General features: G+C 29.7%; 1 protein-coding gene across 1 annotated transcript; it reads left to right on the top strand.

The window, feature by feature from the left end:
• Positions 1 to 1,809: 1,809 nt before the first annotated feature.
• Positions 1,810 to 2,745, top strand: LOC135953567 (uncharacterized). Its single transcript, XM_065503518.1, has 2 exons — positions 1,810 to 2,460; positions 2,527 to 2,745. The coding sequence occupies exons 1-2, from the start codon at positions 1,810 to 1,812 to the stop codon at positions 2,743 to 2,745; spliced, it is 870 nt and encodes a 289-aa protein (XP_065359590.1).
• The last annotated feature ends 13,197 nt before the right edge of the window (positions 2,746 to 15,942 follow it).

The raw sequence follows: 15,942 nt of genomic DNA, 5'->3' as shown, positions 1-15,942 counted from the left end.
TATTTTCTATAGAAAATACTGTTATACACAATATTTTCTATAGAAAATACTGTTATACACAATATTTTCTATAGAAAATACTGTTATACACAATATTTTCTATAGAAAATACTGTTATACACAATATTTTCTATAGAAAATACTGTTATACACAATATTTTCTATAGAAAATACTGTTATACACAATATTTTCTATAGAAAATACTGTTATACACAATATTTTCTATAGAAAATACTGTTATACACAATATTTTCTATAGAAAATACTGTTATACACAATATTTTCTATAGAAAATACTGTTATACACAATATTTTCTATAAAAAATACTGTTATACATAAGATTTTTTCTAGAGAATTCTGTTATACTGAATATTTTTGACATACTTTTTATATAAAACACAGTTGATGTTCAATAGAAAATAGTTAGCTATAGCAGAAAATCATTCTGAGTCCATAGGAATTTTTATATTGGTCTGACAATTGTTCGAAGGTACCAAATAACTCTCGGAAGTTTGAAATATTTGAAAAAAGTACGATTTTATAAAATTTGCCATCCCTTGTTTGGATATTTTCTATTTCACTCTGGGACTTTTAAATACTTTTAAATTCAAGTTAAAAACAAGTGTAATTCCAGCCTTCAATCCACTGTCTAGCAATTCGAATTTGTATTATATTCTTCATTAAAACCAATTCAAATTTTTAATTAGACAAAATATTTCGGTTTGAAATAATTTAATTTCATAAGATTTAACACTTCCAAAGCCTTCGCTATCGAAGGCTTCTGTATTTCAGCATATTGAGACGAAACGAAGTAATTAAAACAATAAATGTTTGAAACTATACTCTTCTGAATTTGATAACTTATAAAAATATATCCATTTTTTTTTTTTTATTATTTTTCGAAATATTAGAGAATTTTTATTATCTCGAGATCCCTCATGGTTGCACTCAAAATTGTTTGTATGTTGTTAACTATAATGAAATTTCACAAGGTTGGAGCTGAGGTGTTTTCGAGTTGATTAACACTTGTTCAGCTAGTATGCGGAATGGTGGCCAGTGAGTGGCCCCTCAAAGATGTCCACCTCGGGTTTTTGAAATAAATAAAACAATTCAAATATATTGTATTTAGTGGTTACGTTTTTTTCGTTAAATATTTGCCATGTGTGACCCTACCTTTAGTTGAGCAAGTCTCTTGTGATTGTACATGTCAGAGGTAAGGTCGGTTTAGGGAAAGTTGTTTTGTAAATTGCTAAATTGTCAATAGGAGCGTACAATTTCCAACTGGGAAAATTCAAACGTATGTACATTAAACAAGCCTACTAACCGAATTTTTGCAAAATAAAACTTTCAATTTATCAGTAACTTCATACTTGACTGCTCTTCAACTATAATTATTATTATCTTGAAACATATTCTTGGAAAGATATTAGAAACAGAAATTTTTTGATCTTGAAATTTGATATTCATTAATAAAATATGGCAATATTTGCCATCTAAGCTTTACAACATTATTACTCCCACACACTCCCATATTTTGACTCCGCATTGCGAACAGATAACAATTTGATGAAAACATGTTAAATTGATGAAATTCTACTGGGGCTGCTAAAAAAAAGGAGGCTGAGGGTGGAAGGTACTGATGCCAATAATAAAAACTAGCAAATGTTAAAATTCAGCAAAAGAAATTTGTAATATTAATAGTATATAGAGCAACGAGGAAATGAGAACTGTGTCAAACTACGTGCGGAACAATCTTCTTTTCAATAAGTGAATTTAATAATAATATTAAGTAAATTAAAAATTCGAAATGGCGTTTTTAGTGATCTTGTGCTCTTTAGTAATTCTTGCGGAATATCCCATATGGTGTCGGGAATATGAAGAATGCCGGGGCATTAATAAGCCCGATATTGTGGTGGCAAGTAAGAGAAGTTGTGCCAAATATATATTTTGTGATGGTGAAAATTCCTACGAAGGTGAATGTTTAGCTGGCAATTATTTCAACGAAATGGCGGCCATTTGTGATGATCCGGAAAATGTTGAATGTACTATTGAAAATAATGATGATGTTAAAAGTATTTATGATGAGGATTTTAATCATAAAGAAAGCGAAATGGAAATCGAAACGCCAAACAATGAAGACGATGACAATGGTGATGTTGCTGAAAATGGGGATAGTGAAAATTTATCGTATACGGAAATTGAAGAAATTGATGAAACTGATCTGGAGGAAACTAAAGTGAATGAGTTGAATGTGGCTGGTGAAACGCAAGAGCAAAGTTATCCAAAATGTCCGCAACTTAATGGTTTTCAAAATATCAAACATATTGCAAATCCCGAATCTTGTGTGGCGTTTTACACCTGCTACAATGGTCACGCCATACCCATGCTGTGTCCGAGTAAAATGTATTTCAACGAAGAGTCTGGCAAGTGTGAAAAACAAATGCCCCAAAGTTGCAAGGTGAGTTGCTAGTTACGCTAAGAATCAAAATTAGCCACTAATAAAGAAATGATGTCTGTTTTCCAGCTGAAATATTCGGTGCGTTTAAATTGCCACAAGGGAGTGTACGATTTTGTGCCGCATCCTCATCGCTGTGAATACTATTTTTATTGCCTCAATGGCTATTTAATGATTATGCGTTGTCCGTATGACTTCACCTGGCATTATGAACGTGGTACTTGTGTTCACAAATCTAAATCGAAATGTTATTTCGAAAAATCTGTTATCTATAACAATGATAATTAAAAACAAGCGCTTCAGTTCTGTCTGTGTTTTAACATTTTTTTTTTGCTTTTTGTTATTCTGTAGTAAATTTATGTATTTTTAATTTGAATATGTTTCAAATTTTGAGCAATACAATGTTTGTTTTACTTTTTGCACGTATCTCGTTACTATTTTGATAACAGAACTTGAATAAATAACAGTGTTTTTTCAACACATTGCCGAAAAACATGGATTTTGATAGAATTTTTCATCAGGAAAAATGTACCAGTTCCATAACTAGTTCTCGAGCATCATGATTAAGCGCTTCCTAACTTTAAACTAACAAACTTTTAGATTCGTTTGAAGGGTAGCCAGTTAAAATCACGTGAAATGACCATGCCCTCAAATCCCTCGTGCACACGCAGAGAAAAAATATAATTGGGCATGGTTACTGTAACCATTTAAATAGTGTTACAAGATTTTTAACTATATTATAGTCGCAGTAACCATTTACATGATTGTGGTAACCATAATATGGTTAATTTATGATTCACATGATTGTATCAACCATATATATGGTTACAGTAAACAAATATATGTTTGTGGCAACCATATTTATGATGAATAATTTTATCATAATATGTTGTTCTCAGATTATGATAAGCCTTAAGCCGAGAGCAACATAATATGATAAGTCCTTCATCATGAATGGTTGTCACAAAAATATATTTGTTTACTGTAACCATATATATGGTTGCTACAATCATGTGAATCGTAAATTAACCATATTATGGTTACCACAATCATGTAAATGGTTACTGTGACCATAATATAGTTAAAAAACTTGTAACAATATTGAAATGGTTACAGTAACCATGCCCAACTATATTTTTTCTCTGCGTGCAGAATGTCCAATGTGGTATAAACTGTGTGGTACGTAGCAACGTCCAGTTGAAACTTCATGCCATTGGTGTCCGTATTATTGTCGCAACTAATATGGATCAGTTCCGAAAAACACATTAACAACCATAAAACTCTTGTAAAGATCGTTATTGGGACGAAATTGAAATTTTCAGCTCATTCGGATCTTAAATGGATTTTTGATTTTAAATTTTAGACCTGAGGTGACCAACTTCGCACTGGCCCCATCAGCGCTAGGAAGTTGAACAAACATAAATCAACTTGAAAACACATTCAGTTCAACCCTATTTTCGTAACAATATCTCTTATAGTACCTGAAATACCGAATTATTTCCAAAATAAAAACGTTTCAAACCACGGAGGTTGACAATTACAACCAAAAACAAGTAAGAAAGTATAGTCGATCAAGCCCGAGCATATGATACCCTATACCAATATAATTATGGACCAATCAGAATAAAATTAGGTGGCATGACTTCTGCGTATATGAAACTTATTTGTGTTTAATTTTATTTGAATACCAACATTTTTAAGAAATCTACACTCATTAAAATGATTTTCGGAAGTGGGCATTATATGGGAGCTATGACTAATTATGGACCGATCATTATAAAATTTAGTGACATGAATTTTGTATATATATACATTATTTGTGCTGAGTTTTATTAGGATACCAATATTTTTAAGAGATTTATGTTAGTTTAAGTGATTTTCGGAAGTGGGCCTATATGGTAGCTATGTCTAATTGTGGACCGATCATCATAAAATTTGGTGAGGCGAGTTTGACTTATATAAAACTCATTTTTGAAAAATTTGGTTTGGATATCTATATAACTAAGGTATTTATGAGAGCTTAACTATTTTCAGATAGGGCAATCGTATGGGGGATAGGAGAAATAATGGACCTATTCTAACCAAATTCAATAGGATTCGTACTTGAGGCATTAAAGAAGCTTGTATCAAATTTTATCGAATTATCTTTGAAATTGCGACCTGTAGTTTAATTACAAGGTTTACCTGGACGGACATCGCTAAATCGACTCAGAAAGTGATCTTGAGCAGACTGTTATACTTTAAGGTGGGTGTTGGGACAATATTTTGGCATGTTACAAACATCAGCACTAACCCAATATACCCTCCCCACTATGGTGGTGTAGGGTATAAATAGAAAACGGCAGACATTTGCTATCTGAGTTTTCTCTAGGCCCTTCCGAATTAGGCTTCGTATTCTAAAAATCAAATTCCAGAACAAAAAAACTAACTAAAATTGGATTTTTGTTTGGGAATTGAGGCATTTGATTATCCTAATTCCTGGAAACAAATCCAGCTTTACACTTTCTATTAAAAAGTAAGAAATTTCATTGTGAAATGTTAACTCGCCAATCTTTTCAATCTTTTGAAAAGGATTCTCTTTCCGACAGAGTATGAAACGTAGTAGAGAAGTAGAGAAACGTATTTTTTATTCATTTTGTTTTTTTTTTGTACTGTGTTCTCTATTATAATGAGTAAATCATTTACCAAACGTTTTTTATCAGAATGTTTCAATATTGTTCTTACTCTTTTCTTTTCTAGCTGCGTACGTTTATATTAATGTACAGTTTGCGCTCATGAGCAAAAACAATACAAAACAAAATGGGACAATCATTCTTATGTTTGGTTTTTGTTTTACTCACTGCAAAGAACTAAACAAACGATAGCAAACGTTTCGATTTGTTTATTTCCGTACTCTGCTTTCCGATCACACGAAAATAATTTCAAATAAATATTTTGTATGAGTTCGAAATTAGTCTACTTCAACTTGATATATTTTTGATCAAAACGCACTTACAAATCTAAGCTTGTGGACAAACATTTTAAAATGTACAATATTTTTAATATAGTTTTAAAGATTTTAATGTAGAAATTATTCTAACATTAAAAATGTTGACAATTTTTAATAAGGATCCTTCAAAGACCCGTATATTTTATTTCGTATTTAATATATTTGTTCTTAAATATCAAAGCAAGGAATCCCCTGCTTTGAGACAAAAGTCATGTATTCTGTAAGGTGCTACATTTGTTTTCAAGCTTCCGCAAATTTGGTTTTAAATCGGTTTCTTTTCGGAATAGGTTCGTAATCAGTATAACCCATGAAACTCTAACTCAAAATAAATTCTGGAAATATTCTAAGGATATTTTCGTCAAACAGTTAAATCGTTTAAATTAATCTTAAAATTACTCTTTACGAATTTTGTAAACTACAATCTTTTTGAAATTCTCCCAACAATTTAATGTGATTACCTTTGGAAAAACAAATTAATTAATTCCGCATTTAAGTATTAACTGTAACAATGATTCTGTATAAAATTAAATACTTTACCATACAATTTTACAAAGTATATTTGCTTTTATGCCATATTTAAATTGCATAATAATTTATTGATTATTTTTTTTTGTTCAGGGGATTTTAAAAAATATTAACTTTTAATTAACATAATTTTTTTGTTTACTACTCATTTAAGAGTTAATTTGTGTGAATATTTGTTAAATTTTATGCATTCGTATGCAGGACATTACTACATAAATATTTATATTTATTACTGTATGCTGTATCTACATATATTTAAATATATTGTTACTTATGGGATTTCCCAGTTAACTTTTTCGAAATTAAATCAAGTTTTTCCAAATAGACAAAACATGAAATTAATATTTATTGTAGCAGTGGCAATTTGTTGCTATTCAAAATATCTATTTTAGTTGCAGACAAATTCACAAGTAGAAATAAATGTTGTTATTGCTTTAATAAAGGTTCTGTAAGCACAACTTTGACTGGGTTCATGAAATTTTAATGCAGTAATATACAAATAAAAACATTTTAACTTTGTATTTAATAAAACTTAATTCTTAAACATAAATTTTACCTACCCTGTAGCCCAGGAGCGACGCTGTGGGTTCTCAAAGTAGGGCACCTCAGAAATGCATAATTTTTAATGCTTGCAAAGTTTTTGTGGTTCATCCAAAACCAAAGATTTTAATATATTCTTAAAGACCTCTATTAGGCCTATGAAAAATATGCCTGCTTGTGCTATTTATCTCTTACCCCATGTCTATACCTGATAAATTTTTATCATGATAAACTTCAAAATGGTTGTCAAGATAAAAAATTATTAGGTATAGTCTCCATTTATTAGTATTATTGCTTCGTAATGATAAAATTGTTAGTGCTTTTGCTCAGACAACTTTGTCTTGACAACAAACGTCATTAATTGTTATGATAAATATTTGTCAAGTATAGACAGGGGGTTATGATAAGCGAGTTATGTATATGCATTTTAAAATTCAAATTTAAAAATGTGACCATGCCTTAGCCTGGTTAACAATATCTCACACATAAATTATTATTAGTTAAGTATAAGATAAAACAAGTAATAGTGTTATATTCGGCTGTGCTGAATCTTGTATATCCATCATCAATATGTGAAAATAAAATATTTTTTTTATATAGGGGTTATATTGGACTGATCCTCACAAAAGTTGGTAGAAAGATTTAGATACAAATAAAACTTGTTTATGGCTAATATCATAATAATTTTAAAACAATTATGAATTTTCAAATCATTTTCTGAGGGGGACCTTGTATGGGGACTAGGGACCAATGATGTCCAATTTTCGCCATACTTTACAGTATAATTTTAGAGTACTTAGAACTAATTTGTGTAAAATTTTATCAGGTTTGCCGCATAATCAACATATTTATGACTACTCAAACAGTGTTCCGGGGGGATATTTCTATGGGGGCTAGGTGAAATCATGAACCGATATTGCCCATTTTCAATACCAAATACAACTTATGAACAGAGAGTATTTGTGGAAAATTTCATTTGCGTCCTATCATGTTTTCAACAGACAAAATCAATATACCCCCATCTTTTTTGATGGCTAAAGCTAAATATTTTACAAGTCGAAAAAGATATTGCTTACTCGTTGAACCGGTAAAAAGTTTTGGAACAAAATATATGAAAAATGGAATGCCACAGTCTTATTTGTTATATTAATATTATGATGATATTAAAAAAGGAGTCCGAAATTTTTTTATTTATTAACCTCTATACAATATGTCTTTTTTGTTCATAAATTTTTTCTCAGCAAATCAAGTCATTTGACCTATAGTGCTTTGACATAATAAAAATGTATGCACTAGAACAAGATACATTTAATTGTAATTAATAAATAAATAAATTTATTGTTAAACATTTTTAATCTTTTATAGATGACCATTGTGTGCTGGGCTCAAGTTGTCATAAGAATCACTATAAACAAATTAATAAATATGTAATACTTTATTGGTATTTATGACTATTAAAATTGCAATTAATATATTTTTTTATAATTAATACTTATATGAAATAAACATGTCAAAGTTTTTAAGTACATAACTAAAAAAAACAGAGTTTCAGATAAAAAATTTGAAGTGTTTGTATTATTCTTAAATAGCTTTGATTCAAATAGGTTGTTATGAAAAATAAAACCAGATATACAGTGCACAGTGGTTTAGAAACGTTTTTTTTTTGGAAATAATTTGGTATCTCGGGAACTATGATTGGAGCTGAAGTATTTTTGAGTTGATTTGCAGTTGTTCAGGGCCAGTGCGTTGTCCCTCAAAGTTGGCCACCTCGGATCTCAAAAAAATCCATTTATGGTCCGAAAAATATGCTTACATGTGTAGGTTATCTCTATTAGTTGAAGAGATATTTAGGTTTATTTATTTATTTACACGATATTAAACTTATATAAATACAAGATTAATATATAAAATAGTAGCACTGGCTGCCTAGGCCATCAGCTAATATTTAGTTTTTTTTTTATTTTTTTTTTTTAATTTTGTTCACGGTTTTTTAGATATGGCGGGGCTACGGAAGGTCGATTTTTTTTTTTAAATATCACCTATATTGGCGATAAAATTATAAATAAAATAAAAACAACTTTCTAACAGTTATCTTGTCCCCATAATTAGTTAAACGCATCCAAAGTTGGAAAATGTAAAAAGTGCCGTAAAAGGCCTATATATTTTTTCTTTTGTAGAAAAAATTTTCTTCGGCACTATTTGAGGAGCAGCAGAACAAAAGGTACTTTTTTGAAAATTTAAAAATTTTGGGAAGTTGATTTTTTCTAGAAAATTTCAACCAAAATGTTGTTACGTTTTAACCTTTTTCAAAACGTTGGTTTATTTCCTTTAAATAAACCGGATACTTTTGATTGCAAATAAAAGCCGTTTAGTAGTTTAAAAATTGTAACAACTCTTTATTTATTTTAAATGTACATCAACCACAGAATTAAATAGTCACTCAATGTTTTTTATACACGTTTATAAATTCGCAGAAATACAGATACACTTTATAATGTACACGAATTCACTTGAAAAATACAGACACTTTAAGGCACTGATAAACTGACTAACGACTGCAACCTCTGCCACTATTTATAACACTGCCATCTGCACTCTAGATTGCTCTTTAACTGTCAAAGCTCGTATATTCGAGAGCTTTCTAATACATACGCCATCTGTGGTGTACTTTCTACAATGTTTTTGAACTGAATATTCGAATTCGAATATACTTACGATCAATGGTCAACTGAAAGCTTTTATTCAATGTTAATAATGCCCACAGATATTTTACAGTTTGAGAGGCACTGCTATTTGATAGCACTATGCAACTTTTAAATCAGCCGTTAAAATCATTATATTTGAATTCATGTACAATTTCGTAACAATATTATAAAAATACCAAAAAATCAATTTGTAAAAAAATTCGAAAAAGTACCTTTTGTTCTGCGGCTCCTCATATACAATTTTTATATGATTCGGAAAGAGAATTTAATGCAAAAGCGTGTAAAGTAAATTTTGGCTCACTTAAGCGGACACAACACCCCCAGACTTATACAAACTTGGCAAATTTTTTTAAAAAAATTTAAGATTTGAGTAAAATATTTTAAAAAGGCAAAGCACCGATCTTCCAAAAAAATCTTCATATTTGTATAACCCTATATGCTTCTTAAATACCTACAAAGTTTTTTTTACTATCACACGGTAAATAACGTCAAAGTACGCACTTTTCTAAAAAAAACTCTGTTTTTGGAACACATTTTCCCCGGTTTAGGAAATTCGGTATTTGAAAATAAAAAATGTCAAAAATTATAATGTCGTTGATTTAATTATAAAAATTATAATGTCATTTGAGCCTATATTAGTTCCAAATTTTGTTACGATATTTTTAACCGTTAAAATTTTTACATTAATTCAAATTTTATATTTTTCTTAATGGAAAATAACCATATTATAATATTTTAAGTTTTTTAATTTATAAAATTATTTAATTTTACTAAAATATCAATCCTCAAGTCTCAACGTTTTCAACAATATCAAATACTTATATAAAAAGTCTTTATTTGAAAATTTTTAACGTTTTTTCAAAATTCGACATTTTCAAAGCAAAATAAAACTTTCTTGTTTACACTATAATTTTCAATAACTAAAGCTGGCCACACACGGAATGATTTTTGCGCCTGATTTGTGATTAAAAATTTTCTATTACTTGTGATTTTGTTCGCGCACAGCCCCCTTAACAAGTAACAAGGAGTCGAACACGAGAATAAAGTGAGAATAAATTACTGAAATGTACCCTTCAAAATGACATATAAGTTATTCACAAATTTTTAAGTCATACACCCAATATATCCCTTGTTTTTTATTACTACTTCTCAGCAACGATACATTGAACAAAATAAAGAGTCCATCGTCTCGTTTGAAATATTCTGTCATTTCCATATAACCGCTTCAGATGAAGCTTCCTTCGTGTTTTAATATTGAGTCCGTATTTTGCTATCTACGATTGCGCAGGTCACTTCAAAACACACTTTCAAACTCATTGGATTGTAACCACTCGGTTACAAGCCAATAGCTGGGTTTAAGGTCATAATCGTGCAGGAAACACCAAAATTGGTGCATATTTTCCTCACAGTATGCAGGCGCGGATCCAGAGGGAGTGAAATAGGAAGTTTCCCCCCCAAACCGAAAAGTTTTCATATAAAAAAAGGAATAAAAAGAAAAATGTAGAACAAATTTTAATTTGTTCACCCCCAAATGGTTGACTTGGATCCGCGCCTGCAGTATGTATGTATAACATCGGTTTTAAATGGATCTTATATGATATAAAGTGGATCTATACCATGCCCTGAAAAACTTTATTGTTTGATTTGTGTACTTCTGATCCATTCTGTTTCCCTTCGATTCATCCCATATTTCTGTCTCGAGGAGTCTAAAATCTTTTGCGAATTGTATTTGAGGACGACAGTTTTTAGCAATTTTTAGCAATAAGACCAGACTCATTTGCTCTGAGGCTAACAGGTAGATTATTGATAACCTCCCGGGTAGTAATTTTTAGGAATTTCTTTAACTCTCTTGCTATTAAATTATCTTGTCTTGGCCTTTCTCCCAAATATTGAGTTTTTACAGAACCTATGTATTTTTTGAATATTTATCAAAGATAGTTGTTTGCTTCAATCCAGCATTTGTTTTTTATATTTTCGCAAATCTTGGCTCTAGCTATTTTTAAATTTTTTTTGGGGAATACAATTTATTCCTAATATACTTTATTCGTAAAATCATTTCATATTTAAGTTAAGATTATTTTAAAAAAGAATTTAAATTTTCCTCCAAAAAAAAAACTTTTCAATCCTTAACCTTATGTTTGCTAAAACTACATTAAAAAATAAAAATTTTTTTATAAATACTTAGTATAAACTGTAAATTCTGTAGAAAGAAAAACTATTAAAAAAAATGTTTAGAAGAGTTTGAATTTGTTACCCCACCTAAGGGGTTTCACAAGTCTAAGCTGATGTCATAAAAATAAATAAAAAAGCAACGACAAACGTCTTTTTTTATGATGTGCTGCAAATGTTGCATTCATCTATTTCACTTGCTACATACGAATGACTATACTGTTGTTGTTTTATATTGCTATGAGGAATGGTACAGGCATCATTTGTTTACAAATAAATTTGGGGTCAAATTGTAAAACAAAACACAACAACTTCAACATTAAATGCAGAGTTTATAAACTCAGTGGCATTTACTACTTGCTACAACTGCCACCCTAATGTTGCACATGAAACAACAAAAAAAAAAACATTTTTTTTATATGTTTTTATTATTTAGTTGTTTTAAAATTAGAAACTATTTTAAGTGAACCAATAATAAACGGTTGCACATGCGCAGTTCGTATGCCTAGAATTAATGGGATTGGTGCATTTGCAGTCTATGTTCGAGTGTTTTTGTGTATGAGTGTGTTGCAAGTCATCATCAGGTGCTGGGGGTCTTTTTTTTATTATTTATTTACAAGTGTATTTATTGGTTGTGTGTGTTTGTGTAATTGAAGTTGTCTCTAGCTCCCAAATGTCATAATTGTAATTAGAATTTTACTTGCTCCCTTTACGGCACTTGTCTTAAGGGATTTAATTCTCCACCACTGCTCCACTGTCCGTCCATTTTGTGTACTTAAACATGCACATTTATTTTCTTCGTACTTAACGATACCGCATTGTGTTGTTGTTGTTGCAGCTTTTTGTCTTGTTTTAATGTTCTGGGCGTATATTTCAATTTCTATTTGATCTCAATTCTTTTTTTTGAACAGACAGCAATTGGACAGAGTTAAAAAGGAGTTAAATCTTTGGCTTATATCGATGACACAAATTATATAGTATATTAGGTACAAACAGGCCAGTCAGTTTTGATTTTTGAACCAACATCACACGATTGGTATATGCTCTATAAATTGCGAAATTCGTGAATTGGTAAATAACTAATTATTTACCAATTCCAGTAAACGAAATAATTTTTACTTAACTATATCGAGTTTAAATGTTAGTTTCCTGGTGTCATCTTCTAATCATCAATAAGATAGTTCTCAGTCACTCAGGACTACGTTTCTATGTTCATTATTATATAAAGCAGAAAAGTACCAGTATAAATCCACATTTTGTGTATTCTAACGCATTCTGGATCATATGTGTCCAATATTATGACTCTAGGTTCATTATAATTAAAAAATTAAAAAGTACCATTACAATAAAACTTAATTTTCATAAACAAAAAATGTACCATAGTTCAACCTTTTTTCCATTAAGCCCTCTACGCTAAATTTGTTGTTGATAAGTAAATAATTTAAAATATTAAAAAGAGCTATTAGTAAAAAAAGTACCAATTTCCAATTTCCCTCTTTAAAACACCTCGATATTGAAATCTTAAAATACTCCATTATGGCAAAATTTGTTGTGGCACAATTCAAATCTAAACAAGTAATAAAGTATAGCCGGTCAAGTTTTTTTAAATGTATATGTAAGCTGTGACTAATAACGATAGCCATAAAATTAGGTGGCATTAAACTTTTTTTGGATAAAAATATTTTTAATAAACCTATACTCGTTACAATGATTTTCGGAAGTGGGCCTTACATGATAGCTATGACTAATTATGCGAGTTAGAAAACAATTATTTTGATATATATATATTCCACTCACATCCCACTAAGCGATCAAATAGGTCTTAAAGGAAAATCCCCAAGCTTACTTTTGAGTAAAAAAAAATTGAAAAAAGTACTATTTTGGAAAAAAAAATAGATTTTACAAAAAAAAAGTCAAATATTGTATGTCTTGAGTTACAAAATATTTATATTAATAGATATCATACTAAGCGACCAAAAACCTCTTAAAGGACCTAAGCTTTCTTTTGAGCAAAAAAAAAATTAAAAAAATTTAGATTTTGAAAAAAAAGTCAAAAATTGTATATCTTGAGATACAAAATATTTATTTTGAGCAATCAAAAAGGTTTTCAAGGAAGCTTTTTTTTTGAGCTAAAAAAAGGGGTCCATTTTGAGAAGAAAAAGGCAACAAAGTTTTTGATTTTTTAAAAAAGGCAAAAATTTCATGTTTTGAGTTACAACACATTTATTTTGATAGATATTGAACTCGCATTCCACTAAGCAAAAAAAGTCAAAAAAGTTTTTGATTTCTGAAAAAAAAAATATTAAAAAATTTTTATTTTTTAATATTTTGAAGAAATAGCTATCTAAACCATTTGGGACACATTTTGCTAAGAAAAAATCATGTTTGGCAAAATGTCAAATTTTGACTTCTAACTCAGAAATTTTGACATCTAAATCAGATGTCATTACTATAACTGTAAACAGAAATTTGTTTATCATTTAAAGAATTCACTTATTCAAAGATCTAGTTATTGCATGTCACTTGTGTATTCCTACAACGCACAGTGGGATAATTAATATGAATCTTTTAAACAGTTGGTTGGTTTGAAATAGAATGTGGTCACACCAAAAGGAGTATATTGATTATTTCATTCTGTTTATTCGTAGACCCATACAAGTATTTAAATTCTGTTTCTTTTCTAAGGCGATCCATCTATGTACGTCCGTCTGTCTGTTGAAGGGTCGATATGACCAAATATGAAACACGTAAGAAAGTATGTATAGTCGGTCAAGCCCGACCATATGATACCCTACACCATTATATTTATGGACCAATCGTGGCATGACTTCTGTATATATGAAACCTATTTGTGTTGAATTTTATTAAAATACCAACATTTTTAAGAAATCTACACACATTGAAATGATTTTTGGAAGTGGGCAGTATATGGGAGTTATGACTAATTATGTACCGATCGTTATAAAATTTAGTGACATGACTTAGGAGTAATAATGGACTGATTCTTACCAAATTCAATAGGCTTCGTCCTTGGGGTAATAGAAGAGCTTGTACCAAATTTTATCGAATTATCTTTTGCGACAAGGTTTACATGGGCGGACGGACATTGCTAAATCGACTCAGACAGTGATCCTTAGCAGATTGGTATACTTTAAGGTGGGTTTTGGGACAATATTTAGGCATGTTACAAACATCAGCACTAACCCAATATACCCTCCCCACTTTGGTGGTGTAGGGTATAGAAATAGGTTGAACTGGTAAAAGGTTTTGGATTGAAATATATGAAAAACACTGTTCGGACTTACCACTATAATATTTAAAAGCATGAATGAAAATATAAAACTAACTAAATCGGATGAGCCAGAACAATTTTTTATTCATAATGCATAAAAATCGGTACCCGTCTTAGATAAGATATGACACTTTTATATCTTTTATTTCTATTAGTCAAACGGTTTATTAATTTTGATGGAAGTTATCACACATTTTTTTTAAGGTACTATGACATAACTCTAAAAATCTTGTGTGAACCAGCATAGAATTCTTAATACTTAGTTTTCATTAATTGTTTAATTCAATATTAATATTTATTAAATTTTTTTACGATCGCCACCACTGTGCAACGTGTCATAAGTGAGCGAATGAGTGACTGTGTGTATTAATGTTTGTTGTTTGGCCTGTGACAAGTGTATTTTAAAATTTATTTACATAGATTTTTGTTTCTTCACTTTTTTTGTTTTAATATTACTTGTTCTTGGTCTATCGGTTGTTGTTTCAATTTTAAATTCAAAATCATTACGCCATATGGGGTCTATTTTCAATTCAATTATATTGTTGTTTTTTAGTTCAGTACAATTTTGAATGTATTCATATATTGAGTGCAATACTTTAGATTATTTTGTTGCATCACGAATGTAATTTAAAACTCTAATTCATATAACGGTTGCTAATGTTGCATGCAACAACACAAAATAAGCTTATTCTTATTCGTATTCACTTACACTTGCAACGATTATTTGTCGTTGTTGTATTTTTTTTATTGTTGTGGTTTCAGTTTGAAAACCTATTTGTTGTACTTTGTTCGGATTGAGATGATTTGATTTTAATATGTACAAACATGCAAACGAGTTGGAGTTTTTTGTTTTGTTATCAGCTATATTTTTTGTGGCATGTTAAAAAAAGGATTTTCGTTTGTTGTGCAAATTAGTATTTTATATGGCAAAAAAATTTTTAGGAAATAAAAAACGAATATTTTAAAGGTTATGAAATAAATTAAGCTTTAAAGTTATTACAGATTTAAAAAAATTATGAGCATACTTTTAGGGTTTATTTTAAAAAATTTGTGCCAAATTTTTATTTTGTTAAATTTATAAAAGTAAAAGAAAACAAGTAAGGAGGTATAGTCGGTATAGCCCGACCATTTAATGTCCTATACTAAGTATTAGATATGATGACAGTATCACAGCAGTTACGCGGAAGAAATTAAATGAAGGGAGTAGTTTAAGATTTAGGAATATTAGAAAGGAAGTTGATAAAGTTAGTTAGTAGAAAAGAAAG

The sequence above is a fragment of the Calliphora vicina genome, chromosome 1, assembly GCF_958450345.1.
Source record: "Calliphora vicina chromosome 1, idCalVici1.1, whole genome shotgun sequence".
Lineage (NCBI taxonomy): Eukaryota > Metazoa > Arthropoda > Insecta > Diptera > Calliphoridae > Calliphora > Calliphora vicina.
The sequence above is the reverse complement of the archived record's forward strand: the minus strand, read 5'-3'. Positions and strand labels throughout refer to the sequence as shown.